General features: G+C 35.6%; 2 protein-coding genes across 18 annotated transcripts; both read right to left on the reverse strand.

Annotated features, from left to right (window-relative positions):
* Positions 1-112: 112 nt before the first annotated feature.
* Positions 113-2,282, reverse strand: LOC126873208 (uncharacterized). 5 transcript variants are annotated; one of them, XM_050633849.1, is made up of 5 exons: positions 2,127-2,282; positions 1,215-1,422; positions 869-1,144; positions 381-789; positions 113-309 (listed from the first exon to the last, which is right to left on the reverse strand). In XM_050633849.1, the coding sequence occupies exons 1-5, from the start codon at positions 2,132-2,134 to the stop codon at positions 182-184; spliced, it is 1,029 nt and encodes a 342-aa protein (XP_050489806.1). In that variant the 5' UTR covers positions 2,135-2,282; the 3' UTR covers positions 113-181. The 5 variants fall into 5 exon arrangements, with proteins under 5 accessions (XP_050489806.1, XP_050489805.1, XP_050489807.1 ...); XM_050633848.1 differs by lacking the exon at positions 2,127-2,282 and adding an exon at positions 1,931-2,100; XM_050633850.1 differs by lacking the exon at positions 2,127-2,282 and adding an exon at positions 1,722-1,818.
* Positions 2,283-2,428: 146 nt separating this feature from the next.
* LOC126873206 (RNA-binding protein lark) lies at positions 2,429-15,602 on the reverse strand. 13 transcript variants are annotated; one of them, XR_007692338.1, is made up of 8 exons: positions 15,443-15,601; positions 14,138-14,438; positions 13,366-13,528; positions 12,648-13,193; positions 12,436-12,505; positions 12,222-12,321; positions 11,487-11,573; positions 2,429-3,292 (listed from the first exon to the last, which is right to left on the reverse strand). XR_007692338.1 is itself a non-coding variant. In XM_050633845.1 (8 exons), the coding sequence occupies exons 3-8, from the start codon at positions 13,507-13,509 to the stop codon at positions 8,069-8,071; spliced, it is 975 nt and encodes a 324-aa protein (XP_050489802.1). In that variant the 5' UTR covers positions 13,510-13,528; positions 14,138-14,438; positions 15,443-15,601; the 3' UTR covers positions 7,643-8,068. The 13 variants fall into 13 exon arrangements, 8 of the variants coding, with proteins under 8 accessions (XP_050489801.1, XP_050489802.1, XP_050489798.1 ...); XR_007692336.1 differs by lacking the exon at positions 2,429-3,292 and adding an exon at positions 3,322-3,789; XR_007692334.1 differs by lacking the exon at positions 2,429-3,292 and adding an exon at positions 7,643-8,117.
* Between the last annotated feature and the right edge of the window lie 282 nt (positions 15,603-15,884).

A 15,884-nucleotide genomic window follows, 5' to 3' on the forward strand; every position in this document is an offset into this window, starting at 1 on the left:
TTTTATCATTATATGCTAATGCAATATTTTTTTAAGTAATATAATGTGCAGCTATACAAAAATAATATATTTAGATGTAAGTAGGTACAAAATTGTTCTGTGATTCTAGAAATTGAGGTAAAAAGTTGTTAAAACATTTATTAAGTACAGAATTTACAATTATTAACTGACTTAAGTGTGATTAAGGAATAAAATCAGGTTTCCCTTCGTAAGTACATCCAGATCTTTGTACAATTTGAGTTGCAGCCCAAATTCCACATTTTATACAAACTTCTATGCTTTTACCTTGCACAAGTTGAGCCAAAAAACCTGAAACAATGACATTATATGTTCTTTTAATCAGGTTATTAATTTTCAGTTAGAGAACCAGAAATCTATACCTCCTACAAATGCATCACCAGCTCCATTAGTATCCACAACCTTATCATTCGGAAGTTTTGTAGCAGGAATCTCAATTATGGTGTTATCTTTAACTACTAATATATTATCGGGACCTTGTGTTATTATAACAATTCTTTGTCTTTTCTTATTCAGTTTTTCCATTTGTGACAATTTCAATGCAATTTCTTTCCTATCCGTAGTTTTAAAATCATTTGCTTTTGCAAATGTATCAGCTTCTGCCTCATTACCAAATAAAATATCTACATAAGGAAGAGCCTCCAACATTGGTTTTTTATAATATTCACATAAAAATGGTGCACTCAGATTCATTATGAACATTTTATTCTTTTCTAAAGCATGTTGAGCAATCATCAGGATTGTTTCTGGGCTTACAGTTAAGAAAAAGCCCTAAAATTTAATGTGAAATACTGTATATTAGGTTCAAATTTAACCAAATCAAATTAAATAGATTTAGGTTGATACATACAGAAATATAAATGTATTCTGCCATTTCTATAATTTTTTTATTTTCAGATTCTTCTATGTGCGAAGGTGAAAAACAAGTGGCTGCAGCCAAATTAGCACATAAGGAACGTTCATTACCAGTAATAAGAACAGCACAGGTACCAGTAGGTTCTTTCTTTGTATATTGATAACGAACATTTAAGCCATCTGCACGTGCTTTATCCTCCAGAATTTTGGAATACTTATCTATTCCAACGCAACCCATGTAAGATGCAACTCGTGGTTTCTCCAGGAACCACTATGGGATAGTCAATGTTTGATATTTCCACTAATATAATATAATACATCAAATAATATAAAGAGTTTACTTGTGCTACTCGCATAGTATTTTGTACAGAACCACCGGCGATAAAATTTGCATTATACAATTCAACTAATTCATCATACATTGGCTTGTGTTTTTCTTCAGCAAGAATTGCATCGTTCGATTTTAAATCATATTTTTCCAAAAAATTCCTATCTACAGTCGCTGAAATATCAAGAAGAGGATTACCCACGCCTAATAGGAGGCCCTCCCTGAAATATTTTGAAATTATCTCAATTGCATGTATAAACCCATTTCTCAGTGAAATTTATTATAAATATTTTACGCTCAAAATAAATTAATATATTATACATATATCTCCTCTCTCTTCCTCTCTCTTCCAATAAGGATTTATATATTCCAAAAAAAAGACAGCATCAACAAATTATAACCTAAATATATTTTTTATGATATTCCTGTTACAAATTTAGGACATAAATTTTACACACGCACGCACGCATGCACGCACGCACGCACGCACGCAATGTTAGAAAAAAAAAACAATACAAACATTTTTATACGTATTTATAAAAAAAATTCGAATAGTTTCAAATTTCATCTTCAATGAATCACAATCATGCAAGCGCATGATACAATGGCGTGTAAAACCTAACCTTCTATTAATATTTGAACATAACCTCAACCCTAAGCTAGATTAAAGTGTGATAATGATAAATAATAGAATAAAAAATATATATATACAATATTAAATTATCATACCGTAAGTGCACCGCCATTTGTTAAGATTTTGGGTACTTAAAGTAACAATTTACCATACATGAATATCGACGATACGCCACTAATTCGTGGCGGAGCTATTCGTTACTTGCTGTTGCAAAGTCCAACGAAATCACGTGCACTTTTAACTCTATTTATATTACAATGTTATCTTTATTGCTGTCATTTTATATGTTACCTCAACATTTTTATTGCACTGAATAGCGACTGATGAAAATTTATATATGATACTAATATTTTTATATTACTAATATCAAATGTTTCTTTTCGCAAATGTTGCAATACATTATTATTAAAGATATACAAATATGATACGCTACTATTATCACTTGAAGAAACTTACATAACACTTGCTTAATGCAACATATTATTAGTTTTCCATCAGCGCATATATTATTACTTGTTAGTTTATTATGTTGGGCAATTCATGGGGGAAAGAAAATTTGAAGCAACTGTTATCTTTAATGTATGCAATATATCTTTAAAAAAAGGTATATATTATATATAATATTTACATGTTACAAGTAATCATATTAATATTTATATTTTTATGTTCAAAACGTAATTAGCATTTAAGAAAACAATTTAATAGAATTATTTATATACAGATCACATATACTATCTTTTTCTTAACTGCTCAACTAATACGCATGTATTATACTTTATTAAATTCAGACAGAATAATTTTTTGTTTCATTTTATATCCTGATAGTATGTTTCATGTACGCATTATTTATTAAACTTAGCGTTATTGTACTTACCACCAAATTTCAATATAAACTAAGACCGTGATATATATAAACTTTGATCAAATAAAACAATACATAGCAGTATCCTGCATCAGGAAGGTATCGTATGTCTTTATAATTAATGTACAACTGATTTTCACTAATTATTAAATGTATTGATATATACATATATTCTCATTTTTTACACATTTGATAAAAAAAAAGGGAAGAGGATAAAGAAGAATAAAGATTCGAACAATTTATGTCGTATCATACTGAAGATAAGCAAAAAATCATGGTAATAAAACAGCGCATTTAAACAGTTACAAACGCTAACTGTTACGATCATTAAAAATTTTCTGTTACGTAAAAAGGAACATTAAGGTGCAGGAATAGAGATTCTACTTTCCTTACGATACCTTTTTCTTGTGCTTCCATACATTCGAGAAAAATATTAAGAAATCCAGTGTTAACATAACATAGAGAAGAGTGTTGGGGATGAACAAATTTGCAGTATCACCATATCCGATGTTACCTTAGAGGCTGGACACACCTATATTCGCATATTCTTCGTATCGTAGTTTTTAATGAACATGCGCATACACTGCTGCATCTCCTAAGAAAGAAAACATGACTCTCAAAAAGTTCAGCAGACAAAGAAATATACGAATTTTTAATATTTTCAGAGAAGAAAACACGTGTGGTTGCTTTTTTTGTTTTACTTGCATTTTCACGCGGATCAGAATGATACAGAGTAAACTTGCCTTGGTACATTGCGGTTTACACCCAACATATTTGTCCAAAGTGGGATCTGCGGTGCCCATATCCACCATCATCATTCACCACCACATTTGTCAGTCATGGCGTGCCTCTGTCAATGAAGTACAGAAAGTTGTCCTGGTCGACAATTACATCTCACCTCATAGGATACGTTGTTGTGCTAATTTCTCTCTCTATCTCACTCTAACTCTCTCTTATTGTTTTCTTTTTCCCTCCTTTACTTTTTCTATTTATCTTTTTTCTTTTTCTTTTTCCTTTCGTAATCGACATCATCAAAGCCCAGCTCCTTCCAAGTATGTCCAAAAGCGCTTGAGGCAGGGGCTCTATCGTGTCCTATATCATACATCACATTACAATATGCATAATGTCTTTTTACATTTCTCTGCGGCGCGTCTCTATCACTTTTTTTGATAATTGATAACCGACGACCCGGTACGAGACACGTATAATTTTTGTCGCGCATGTGAAGAATAACACGTCCCGGTATTTTGGCTATTTTACTTCCGTCCTCACATACGCATGTTAAATGTATATCGTTGTCCCGGTTTCTATACAGCCGGTAATATATCTCTATTGCGCCTTACTTTCCGTTTTCAGATACAGCTTTTTTTCCTTTAATACGTGGATATCTTTTTTTGCTTTATCTTTCACTTTTCAAAATTCGCGCGTCACGCGTCGTCTACCATAGAGTGACTGATACACTTGCATTAGTTCGTGGAGGGACTCGTACGTATGTATTTCCGATAGCTACTTGGCTCGGGAATTCTCATACCGTCAACCTTTTTATGAGAGTTTGTGCACATCTCGGCAACCCGACGAATTTCAACTTGAACGGTTGCAACGGCTTCAACGGCGGATATGTTCGTAAGACTACGAAATAACGTGCATAGGTCACCGCAGACGTTCCCGATCGACGTGATAACTCCGGTAGAATGTAATCTTCGACGACTTGATCGATCGAATTGCCGTCAAACATGGGACGAAATTGTGCTTTCCATATTCAAGTTCCGAACACGATGGCACAACATAAGTACATACGTATCTATACGTATCAGTCGATAAATTTCGCTTTTTCTTTTTGGCTCGCTCCATGACTTACTCGCGTATGCTAATCGCGTCGAACGTTGCTGTCGCATGTTTTAATTACGTAACATTAACTGAGACGTATGTAGAATAGTATCATACGCCTGCCTATCTTTTTTAATAAAATTTTTCCTAAAGATTCGTTTCATGTTTAAGAACGCATGTTTAACGATACATATGATCTTTAATAGTATAGAATTTCCTCGTATTTTATTTACAAATGGTATTTGGATCATGCTTAAGTATTTCTCTAGATGTAAATTGCGAGCCCTATCGTTAAGCTGACCGATACTATTATTACGATTGCTTACTAGAAGCTCAGTCCAACAACTTTTTCAAAATCGTTAAGTAATAAAAAAGGGGAAAGGTTCGGTGTGTAAAAATTGCAATACTTTCAGCAGGATATCCAAAAAATGAGAAGAATGTGTAAAACAATGAAAAAAAAAAAATATATACTAACATTTGTGCAGCGAAAAATGGATATACATGTGTATGTGTGTGTACGAAATTGATACCATCGTTCATTGTATATTTCAACTACGTTTATTGCTATTTCACGATTTGTGAGAGCGATCGTTCACTTGTATCCAAATAAATAACGAAAGAAATAATGAAAGATGCGAAGGAATCGCATACAGAAATAACGCTATTGTATATACAACAGAATAATGAGCATGGTTATTAAGAAATTAGTTACCCATAATACCTTCTGCCTATAACGTTACATACCAGTATTCTATATAAATATGTAATTTTAGGTGTCTCTCTTAGACATGTAAAAACATATAAATGTACCGATTTCTAACGGGAAAACTAATCTAAATCTTTCTTTTACGCGATCACGAGAGAAAAAATAGGGAATATAAGGAGCGTAACTACGCGGAGACACTGTACGTGCATGTTGGCCGATTTACTTAATAAAGAGGGTGCGACGACGAAAATGAGGTCGACGACACGCATATTCGATTATTCAGGAATCGTCAATATCGTGTATCTCATGATCACGGCACGTTTATAACGCACGACACGCAGGAAGCCAGTAAAAAGCGCGTACATCCGTTTAACTAACGATTATATGGGGCGTGTGTCTTCTTAGATAATAAACCTTGCGGAGGTGATAGGGACTGGACGGTATAGTAAAGGCTCTGGTTATAAGGGAGGAAGGGTGGTCATTACCTTGAGTGACGAAAACGGTGCAAATGATGATTAAAGAACACGAAACGCCTTTTTTGTGAATCTTCACAAGTACATTGTTATTACATTCCTTTCTTTAAACCATTATTAGTATGATTATCATTAATCTAATTACCTTTGAAAACAGGTCGTATCATCAAAGAAATAAGGAACAGAGGAAAAACAGGGGGAGAGAAATATTACACACGTCATTAATGTGTATACGCTGTTCAAAACGAAAAAACGGTGGTTATCGGTATATCTGTGTGTGTGTTGTGTGTATGTATGTATGTATGAAGGGGTGTATCATGGACGCACCCGCGCGTATGTACGTGTGTTGTTAGTGTGTATGTAAGTATGCATTTATAAGCTAAACGGAGCACAACTGCAATTGCCGTATTAATCTTCGGTAATTATTCACGATAATTAATTCTAATATGTTAATAAAACGATATTACGTTACTACAGATTAACGATATAATATTCGCACGACCGAGATTTAGATTCTCATACAGAATCGGCGCATCTTGAGTCTAGTGGGTCTCTGAAATTGTATCTTTTAAGACTTTTATTGTTTGGTAATCAGGAACCGATTCGAACAGTCGAACCCGCACGCACTTCTCTCGTTGAAAGTAAAGTTACACATAAATACGATAGTATCCCTATTATCTCGGATCGAAAAGCATTATGATTATACGGCGGAATATTTAGACGATATCGGTAAAACACACGCACGCACATCGTCGCCATCTTCGGGTGTTACTTCATACGCTAGACGGCAAAAATTATCATCGCATAATATCGAACAACCGTTCTTTGTCATTTACAACACATTTTTTACACGCATCACGAAACTCGGTTTTTGCTTGAACAAACTGAGATTTTATCCGAGGCGCGACGATAAAGGAATATCGCGCATGATGCCGATTAAACGCAGGACCACTTTTCTCTCCATTTCTTATATATATAAGTATATAAAAATATATATACATATATAAACATAAGAAAAGACAGAAAAAGAAATGGGGGAGAAGTGAACAATTAGATATTGGCGAACAAAAGTTTGAACGATGCTCCGATTTTGTGATTACGACACGTTGTCGAAAAACGCCCATCTAAATTACGTTACAAAAAGGGACCCGATGTATATTCTATGTTATATTTGCTATTATTAATTTCATACGTTTCAATTCTGCTTAATGCGCTCTCTGTACTATGATTAAACTTCAAATCGATCGATATTCTTGCTATCAAATCTCGATACTCGATGTATTACTGAAAGAACTCTTGCTTTTCTCCGTTTACCACATTAGCGGCCGCGATTAAGTTCTTTTTGCTTTAGAGGCGCGTGGAAGTTTCGTACGATCGAGAAACAAGAATACACGTTACGTGCGCGTCATCGTCACAGAAACAGCATCGAACACGACGCGACATACATATATACATATACACATGCGTGTATGTATACATACACATACATGTTTATACATATACACACGTATGTATCTATGTATGTATAGGGTTAATAGCATCGTCCTACCAACAGCGTTCTTCGACATATTACACCAGTTTTCACGACCATGAAGATAAGGAATTTGTTTTTAAGCATTTGCGATAATATTAGTAATACTCGCATTTTGATAAAGAACTGAATATAATTTAGGAAAACGAATTGAGTCGCGTTAAAAGATTGTCTCGGTAGGAGGATGCTACGACAAATATATATTTTTCTTACATTAAAAGAGAAAATTCTCGATATTACTGAATCGAGACACGCGTGAAAAAACTTCATATAGGTCCGATGAGGGAGGTTTACGGAAGGAAAACGGGCGAACGTCACGACGAGATGCGTGTGCGCTTACACATATACACGCACGCACACACTCGCGCGCGCGCACGTATGCATGTATATAAAATGTGTGCAAGGGAATTCTTTTCTTTTTTTCTTTTTTTTTTTAAGGAAAATTGGAGGAGAAGTGGCAGAGAAAAAGAAAAATAATAATGAAAGGAGGTATAAAGGCGACGGCATAGAAAAAAAACCTGTAAATTCAATAAAATACTTTATCATTCTGTTTTTTGCTTGTTTAAATCGTCCGTATCATATTTTTTGCTTTTTGTCTTCTCTTTTTTATTTTTAGGAGGACGGGCGGGGATTCTCATCTAAATAGCGCATTACGGGGAGAGTACATGTTTTCCGGATAGAGCGGGCGAATGGTAGATCTTCGCGCGTGCAGATCGACAGACATAGACGGCCAAGAGTATCTCGGTCCCGAGGCTTCCTGCTAGCGACAGACACAGACCCGACACACAGAGACAGACAGACCGACAGAGACCGATCCGAGCCCGACGCGACGATTTAGTATGGTGCGAACCGGCGCGACGGCGATGGCCCTCGTAATCCCGGTCTGGTAACCAAAATGAATCTACGTCAGTTATACGAGATCGATAAAAAAGAAATCGGGAAAAAACCACACGAGCTAAGAGAGGAACAACTTGTGAGATACAGAAGGGGCGGATAGGTAAGTAGACAAGGGTGGTACGTCGTATTATATCATATGAAAAAAGAAAAATCGTACTATCTACGTACCGACAGAGAGAACGATTTATATACGGTATATATATATAAGTTTTTTTAAGGTACGGGGGAAAGATAGTTACTCATGGGAGAAATTTGGTGGAAACACCGTAATGAGTACGTTTTTTCCTCGTTATTCTCGCTAATTATTTTCGGCAACGTGTATTAGTAGCATGTGTACTTTTTATGCCAACAAAAATTACTAAAACTTTCAAGTTATATATATACATTCTACCAGCACTCTCCGGTTTTCTCTTCTTTGCAAAATCCACACACCGCCTTTCTTCCTTCTTTTTTCATCAATTTTCTCTTGTTGTTTTAATTTATCCGGTTAAAACAGTAGATAAACAGGTGGATAAAGGTAAATTAAATAGATCGTAACACTGTATAACTGCAATTGCAACAAATATTCACCATAATTAAAGTTTTCTACATTTCCACGTGTCAGCAAGCTTTAATCTCAATCTAGTACTAACTGTAATTTTGTCAGTAAATACTTTCCCAATAACCGGGAATAATAAGAGAATATAAAAGAAGAAGAGGCAATTTGGCGCATCGTGGCATACAAAGAAGAGAGCATAATCAGTTCAATTGACAATCGAATATTTGGACACATTTCGACACACAAATTCTGTGTGGATCAATTTTTAACCCGAATTGACACGTCTACTTACCTACGCTCTTCAAATGAATCTCGGCTGAAGTCCTCGTACATGCCTCTACTATAACAGCGGTATAATAAATAATCGAAACTACGAATGATCAAAGATCAATATATACACCATACTTGCTCCCTTGTCCAAGGCTTAACTTTGTGAATTAGTCCCTGTATAATGGATAATGCAAGAAAAATTGTCGCGTGCTGCCTAATATGACTGTTAAAAGTAGTTAAAAAAAGGTCGGAAATGGTTCGGCAAGAAACTATTTTCATAGGCAGTTTTACGTTTAGACAATGTACAAAATAAAGGAAGACGCTACCATCGACCAAATATGACGACGAACAGAATCACTGAAGAAGGGAAGAGAAGAACGTATTTATGGAACAGACGGATACGTACATGAAATATGCTCGTGTACAATTACGGAAGATGCTATTTATCCACGGTTAACTACCTATCCATCCAGATGCACATTTGAACATCAACTGACGAATATATATTGCCCGAATGAATCGTAATTATTCGGAAGAATGCTTGTGCAAACGTATGTACATACGGATTAAAACTTGAACCTGCACAAGGTGGCGCGCATTCGCATGCTAACCAGATATCTACCCAAGACAACGAATCTATTATCGCTTCAAAATCAAACAACTAATCGTAAACTCGACTCAGACTTATTTCTCTTATATATGTTGTTCGTGTATGTGTAGTTTTGTATATGTGTTAAGCTACGCGTACTTAAATTATATCCAAAATATCTGAATGCAAGCAGTAACCAAGTATTTCTATCCGCTTTATTTCATACGAGGTACATTTACTAGAAGGAAAACAAATTAATAAATGGACGCGTAATTCAAAATTCGCAATGATAAGAACATGGGATCTTTCTTTTTCTCTCTCTCTTCTTTTTTTTGGCCAGTCATATAAGGCAGGCAGCGTTAGACTGGATTTTTAACCCATGCGACTTTCAAATTATAAATCAGTTTATATAATCAGAACGTAACGAGCCATTTGCAGCCCAGGCTGGGATCATGTAGGATAATAAGGTTACATGCAACAACAAATTCAAAGTATTCAGAAAGATTGAGAAATTCAATCAACTCTGTTTTCTATTTGAAAGTTTACGAATGGATTTACATACATGAAAAGCTTTGAACCTCGTGAGTAGAAGTCAGCTTCAAGAACTTATGGATCGTAATTTTGAAGCAAATTCTTCCCCCTATCCATCTATCTCTCTTTTTCTCGCCCTCTCTCTCTTTTTCTCGCGTGCGCTCTCTCTCTCTCTCTCTCTCTCTGCATAAATTTGTGTATTTGTTCCAGTGTATATGTGTGCATATGCACGTATGCAGAATAGGTATGTACTCGTGTCAATGTGTACACGCGCGTTTTCATAATTTTTTGCATATCTTTTCGCTTCGATATTGTAATACACGGGGCCGGTTTCATGAAACTTCCACGGATAACTTAACATTTTCAATCAATTCGAAATGCAATTTTATAAATCAATTAATACAATTTTTATCCTTACGTTGCAACAACGTAATTTTACTAAAATTAAGATTGATAAAGCTTCGCATGAAACTGAAATCAGAGAGAAAAGAAAAAAGAAAAAAAACTGAAAGAAAACGATCATACGTATATAATCATAGAGTCGATAACGTAAGAAAATAAATTTTTCGTTTTAATAAACGTAAAAACTAATTACTTAGAAATTAAAGAATTACACACTTTCCTCCGATTACTTGGAAACAGAAATAACTATTGAAATACACGACGTGTACATCATAACTTGCTTTTCCCCCTTCTAACATACAACTCGAAACTATCTATGACGCTGTACGTAATTTCTTTCTCCGCGATACACACTTTACGATTTACAACCTTCCGTTGACTATCGAAAAATTACGATTGAAAAATTTGATGAAATTACTTTGAACCAAGACTACATTGAAACTGATACGCGTTTAATAGAATGTTTCCGAAGCGTATCTATGAAACTGGCATTAACAACTATTAGAAACGCCGACATACAAACAAACTTACTGTCCAATGCGTCTGGAGAGCTGGTTTCTACTTACGAGACATTTCAAAGACAATCGATAGGCGTCGTTCCTGAAAATCGCGCCAGCCCTTTTTTTCTTTTCTTTTCTATCTACAGCGTACGAGAGTGTTAGAATTGTAGGATCGCATCCTGGCTCGCGGTAGTGCGATCAAGAAATCTAGTTCGCATTCCTTAGGAACGTTTCTTCATCCCAGGCCTCCGCGCCACTCCCGGTTGAGTGATGTACGTAATAAGGAGCGCTTGAAACACAAAGGATTTATGAGAGACATACAGGCCAATCTCGCAGTTAACGCCATGGATCAAGAGAGTCTATGAACAGGGACATCCCTAGAAGAGCAGTCGACATGTTCAAGGTACGATCAGTCGAGACTCGGATTTTGTTGGCACCGAGGAAAATAGAAGCTGATGAAGTACAACGCGCCAGCGACAAGAACGAGGTGTGACTACTCGCTAACAAAAGTGGTCAAAGACTTACTCTTGCACGACTTGAACGCTGGCCCGGGACTGTCTCTCTAGGGTTGCCCGCATTCATGGACAAAGATGGTACGCAGCCTGAGGTGCACTGAAATTTAGAATGTACAGAAACGTCCAAGCGTCATGATACACATTAGCATTTTATTACACAGACTCTGCACTCATGTGGGCATCGGGTCGACAATCTACATGGATTGGAAAAATATCGATTGCTGTTTCAACTATGTAATGTATTTCAATAAATAAAAATTATACGTGTAATATACACGATACGACTATACGTTACCGTATATGCATACGTATACGCATAATCATGAATATATACGCTCGCGTGTATACGTACACACATATCGTGTGATTTTATTTAAAAAAAATTGAAACAAACGAAACAGATGTAATAATGTGAAATTAACGAAAATTGTATAACAATGATCAAATGTGAAACGGCAGCTTCGGAATTTTTTATCGCGAACAAAAGAATAACCTGAATTTGCCCGATGCAATTTAGAAATGGCCATTTTTCCACAAAATAATATATACTCGAGAGAGAGATATTTGAAAAATATGTGTGAGATCGAGAATACACAAGAGAAAAGAATAAAATACACGGTAAAGCAAGTACTCTTATTTGTCGACGAATAACCGAATCCCAATTCGCATGAGCTGTCAATCCAGCCTGGAACGTTCACAATGTTAAGTCGGACGAATGGGCAGTCAATAAATTGGCTCTACTCACCTGAACCGGCCATTGTTGCCACTTGGAGGGGGTGATCGGCGGCTGAACATGCCATACTCGTTACCACGGGAGAAGCCAGTGTCGCGCATGGATCCCATACCTAGAGGAGGCATAGGAGGCATTGGGTCTCGTCTTGGGGGTAGAGGTGGCATTGTCATTGGTGGAAAGTCAAGCCCGCACATGGAACTTCCCATGTCACAGGGCCCTGTCATACCCGTAAACCGCCTCTCGTAGAGATCCCTGGTGTCCTCGAAGCCTCTCCTGTCATAGTAGCTTTCGTAATCCTGCAACACAGATAAAGAAACATATTGTTACGGACGATCACAACTATATAACAAATTTCTGTTCTTTCTGTTTTTTTTCTTCCCCTTACTAAATACTTCTATTCTCAACAGTTACTAAAATAAGAAAAAGAGAACTACTTACTCCAAAGCGGCCACCACCCATTAACCGATCCCGAAGGAACGGTGGTGGCGGCGGTGGAGGATACGGGTCGCGTCCAAACATTCGGTCTCTGTATCCATTTCTATCCGGTCCTCCTCCCATTCCTCCTTTTGGGCATTCCTTGGACCAATGGCCGCCGCGACCGCATCGATAGCACTGTTCAGGATCCCCCATTCCTGGCCTTTGTCGTACTCTGCTTGTAGAAATTTGAACCTTCATCGGTTGACCATCCACCATTTGTCCATTGAGTTCCTTGATGGCATCGTTGACATCACCTGTTGCTTCTAGATGGACGAATCCGTAATTTCTCACGATATCGCATTCTACAACGGTACCATATTTGGCAAACAACTCGCGCACTTGAGGCGCTTTCGTATTATCTGTGAGATTGCCAACAAATATTTTTGTTGTAGGAGTATTAGGTCCCTTACGACTCTTTGCAGCCTCACATTTGATCGGCTGTCCATGAACTATATGCCCATTCAAATTTTGTATCGCATTTCTCCCTGCTTCTTCATTCTCCATATGCTGTTAAAAAATATATTATAACATATTTGTTGTATGAATGTATTAAAGGCTCGTCGAATTTGGACCAAGATGCAACTATCCAACAGAGTTATATGTGTAAAGTAAGGAAAGAGAAAACGATAGATCAATACATTACGATATGGATACGTTACATAGAATAAAGGAAACTTACCACAAATCCGTAATTTTTGACCACATCACATTCTACAACCTTTCCATATTTTTCAAACAATGGTTTAATATCGGCATTTGATGTTTTGTCGGCTAAATTACCGATAAAAATTTTAAATGTGCCAACACTACTAAAACCCGGCATTTTCGGCTCGTTGTAGAACCTAATTTCAAAAGAAAAAATATTTCAAATATTAGTCGTTACTGACTTGTACAATTTTTTCAAATATACAGTATATACAAAATAAATACTATGTTGCAACAACACTAGAAAACTATCTAGTATATTTAGAATATTTACGACCTTTGCATTTGCATTTGTTGCTAACATAATCAAACCAACACACGCCACTCAACATTACTCTATCCCACGTATTTTCAACAAATAATTAACTTGCTGTAATATGACTTTCATACATATTACATTGTATATTGAAATGTAATATTAAGCTTTCATTTTGTACAAAGAAACATAGCTCCAAAAAAATTGATTAATGATATTCAATGGTGACGCGATTGTTTAGATTCCCCCTCTAGTGCACTTTTTCCACCATTTTGCTAACGATCTAACATTTCGAATTTCGAAGGTCATCAATTTTGCCAAGATATTTCACTTGTGCATACGAATATTAGCAGATACAATCAGTTTGGTAATTTCTAAATATAGGGTAATATAATTTTTTCAATTTTTACTTCGATAGGGCAATGAAAAGGTACACAAGCCGAGAACAAGTAGTGCGTTATAAAATACGTAGTACAGACAGCGTACCGACCTTGTCGAAATGGCGCACCAAATCTAGGAAATGTTTGTGGTAATAATCACCCTCTAATTATCATGTATAAATTTACGTTCAAACACCATACGCTTTCTCACACTCACCGAAGAATACTGTGTATTATTTTCAACGAATGATTTAACCAACGCTGATAATAGGCACGCGACTTTATACACGAGAACGCAATCTAACAATGGCGTCTCACTTGCCGCGTCCGCTAGTGCGTGAGATGTTGAAGCAGTGACCCCTATCGGAAAACTGCAGTACAGCAGACCGTGAGAATGAGGTGTCCAAAAACCTATCACGAACATACCTTCAACTATATTTCGTTCACTAGAAATAAGTTAACGCGGGAACTATTTCTACGCTACATTTATTTTCCTTCTTACCAATGTTAATCTTACGTTTTATCGCTCTTGGAATGGGATAGGTTAAATTTCCATTCTTTGAGCATAATATATAGAATATAATATATGTTTGTTCACATGCAATATTGGAACATCAAAGCATGTATTAAGGACTATTCAAGCTGTATTGAGGCTGCGTTCGACACACGTTAAAAACGTTTTACTTGTTATACATATTTAATTACATTAAAAGTTACATTAAAAATTATTTTTTTAATTTCTTCTTGTTCTATTAAAAGCTTAGTAAACAATTTAGAAGTAAATGAATAATAATCATTATATAAATTATTACACTATTAAAGACGATTATAGAGTTTTGTACTATTTTGCTAATATTACTATATACGAATGTTATTAATGCTTGCATAAAATTCTGTACGATAATATATACTATTTCCACAATTCAAACTACGTATGATCCTTACGTGTGATGAATTTCAAGACTAAATCTATACCAAATCCATATCTCATTGTATGATTCTAAAATATATGATATACAAGTACTACGTAGAAAATTACTATAGGGTAACAAAATCAAAATTTACTGGACGAGCAACATGCGACAAACCGTATGTATCAGGAGTTCAACTAGCATCAATTTATTTGTGCATGATATACAAAAACAATTCGACGATAATTATATCGCATGCTATTAGATCTAAATTAGTTTTTACGTTTTAATAACAAAAGAGAATTATTTATATAAAATGCTATGGTATTAGGGAACTGAATAAACGTGAAATGGCGTGCTTCATGTATCTTCATGTCGACGCTACGAACCATAACTACATAATCTCAATGTTGCAACTACGTAACTATAAATTTATATCTATATGTTATTTTAATCTTATAATAAATTACATATGAAATATGGGGAAAGTATTAAAACACTTACCAAGTCAGTATTTCCGTAAAACAATCCGATAAAACACAACGGCAGACCACACGCTTTCCTACGTAAAAAATGGCGGATCGAAACAGGCTCGGAAGTGGAAAGCTGCGCGGCGTCTTTTTCAATACGAAACTCTGAATGGCCAACTGTTGAAAACAAAATTTTCTATTAGAAAACCAAATGCCTATTCAAAATTATTGGTATGTCTATACGCGTTTGATGTCACTAATATGCTACATATTTTAGTTTCCTGATCATTTTTTTCGTAGATATTGTAAAGAATTACATTTTTAATCTAAATGCTTTATACAACTAGAGTAGAAGATAAAACTATATAATTTCGAACTAGACTGCGGAGTTTTATGCAAATTCGTAAAAAATAAAATTTTCGTAGAAAGATTGCCTTACCTACCAAATATTATAGAAAGTACTATACCTTGGGTAG

This window comes from Bombus huntii, chromosome 14 (assembly GCF_024542735.1).
Source record: "Bombus huntii isolate Logan2020A chromosome 14, iyBomHunt1.1, whole genome shotgun sequence".
NCBI classification, from domain to species: Eukaryota; Metazoa; Arthropoda; class Insecta; order Hymenoptera; family Apidae; genus Bombus; species Bombus huntii.

What these genes read in the sequence shown, in the direction of transcription:
- LOC126873208 (XM_050633848.1), bottom strand. An exon ending in ATACTATGCGAGTAGCACAA is followed by an intron (nt 1,145 to 1,214) that starts GTAAACTCTTTA and finishes ACTATCCCATAG; the next exon opens with TGGTTCCTGGAGAAACCACG. An exon ending in CAGAATACATTTATATTTCT is followed by an intron (nt 790 to 868) that starts GTATGTATCAAC and finishes ATTAAATTTTAG; the next exon opens with GGCTTTTTCTTAACTGTAAG.
- LOC126873206 (XM_050633842.1), bottom strand. Translation starts at nt 13,509, where the DNA reads ATGCCGGGTTTTAGTAGTGTTGGCACATTTAAAATTTTTATCGGTAAT. An exon ending in TCAAAAATTACGGATTTGTG is followed by an intron (nt 13,194 to 13,365) that starts GTAAGTTTCCTT and finishes ATTTTTTAACAG; the next exon opens with CATATGGAGAATGAAGAAGC. An exon ending in GATTCATTTGAAGAGCGTAG is followed by an intron (nt 8,136 to 8,961) that starts GTAAGTAGACGT and finishes TAACTGACGTAG; the next exon opens with ATTCATTTTGGTTACCAGAC.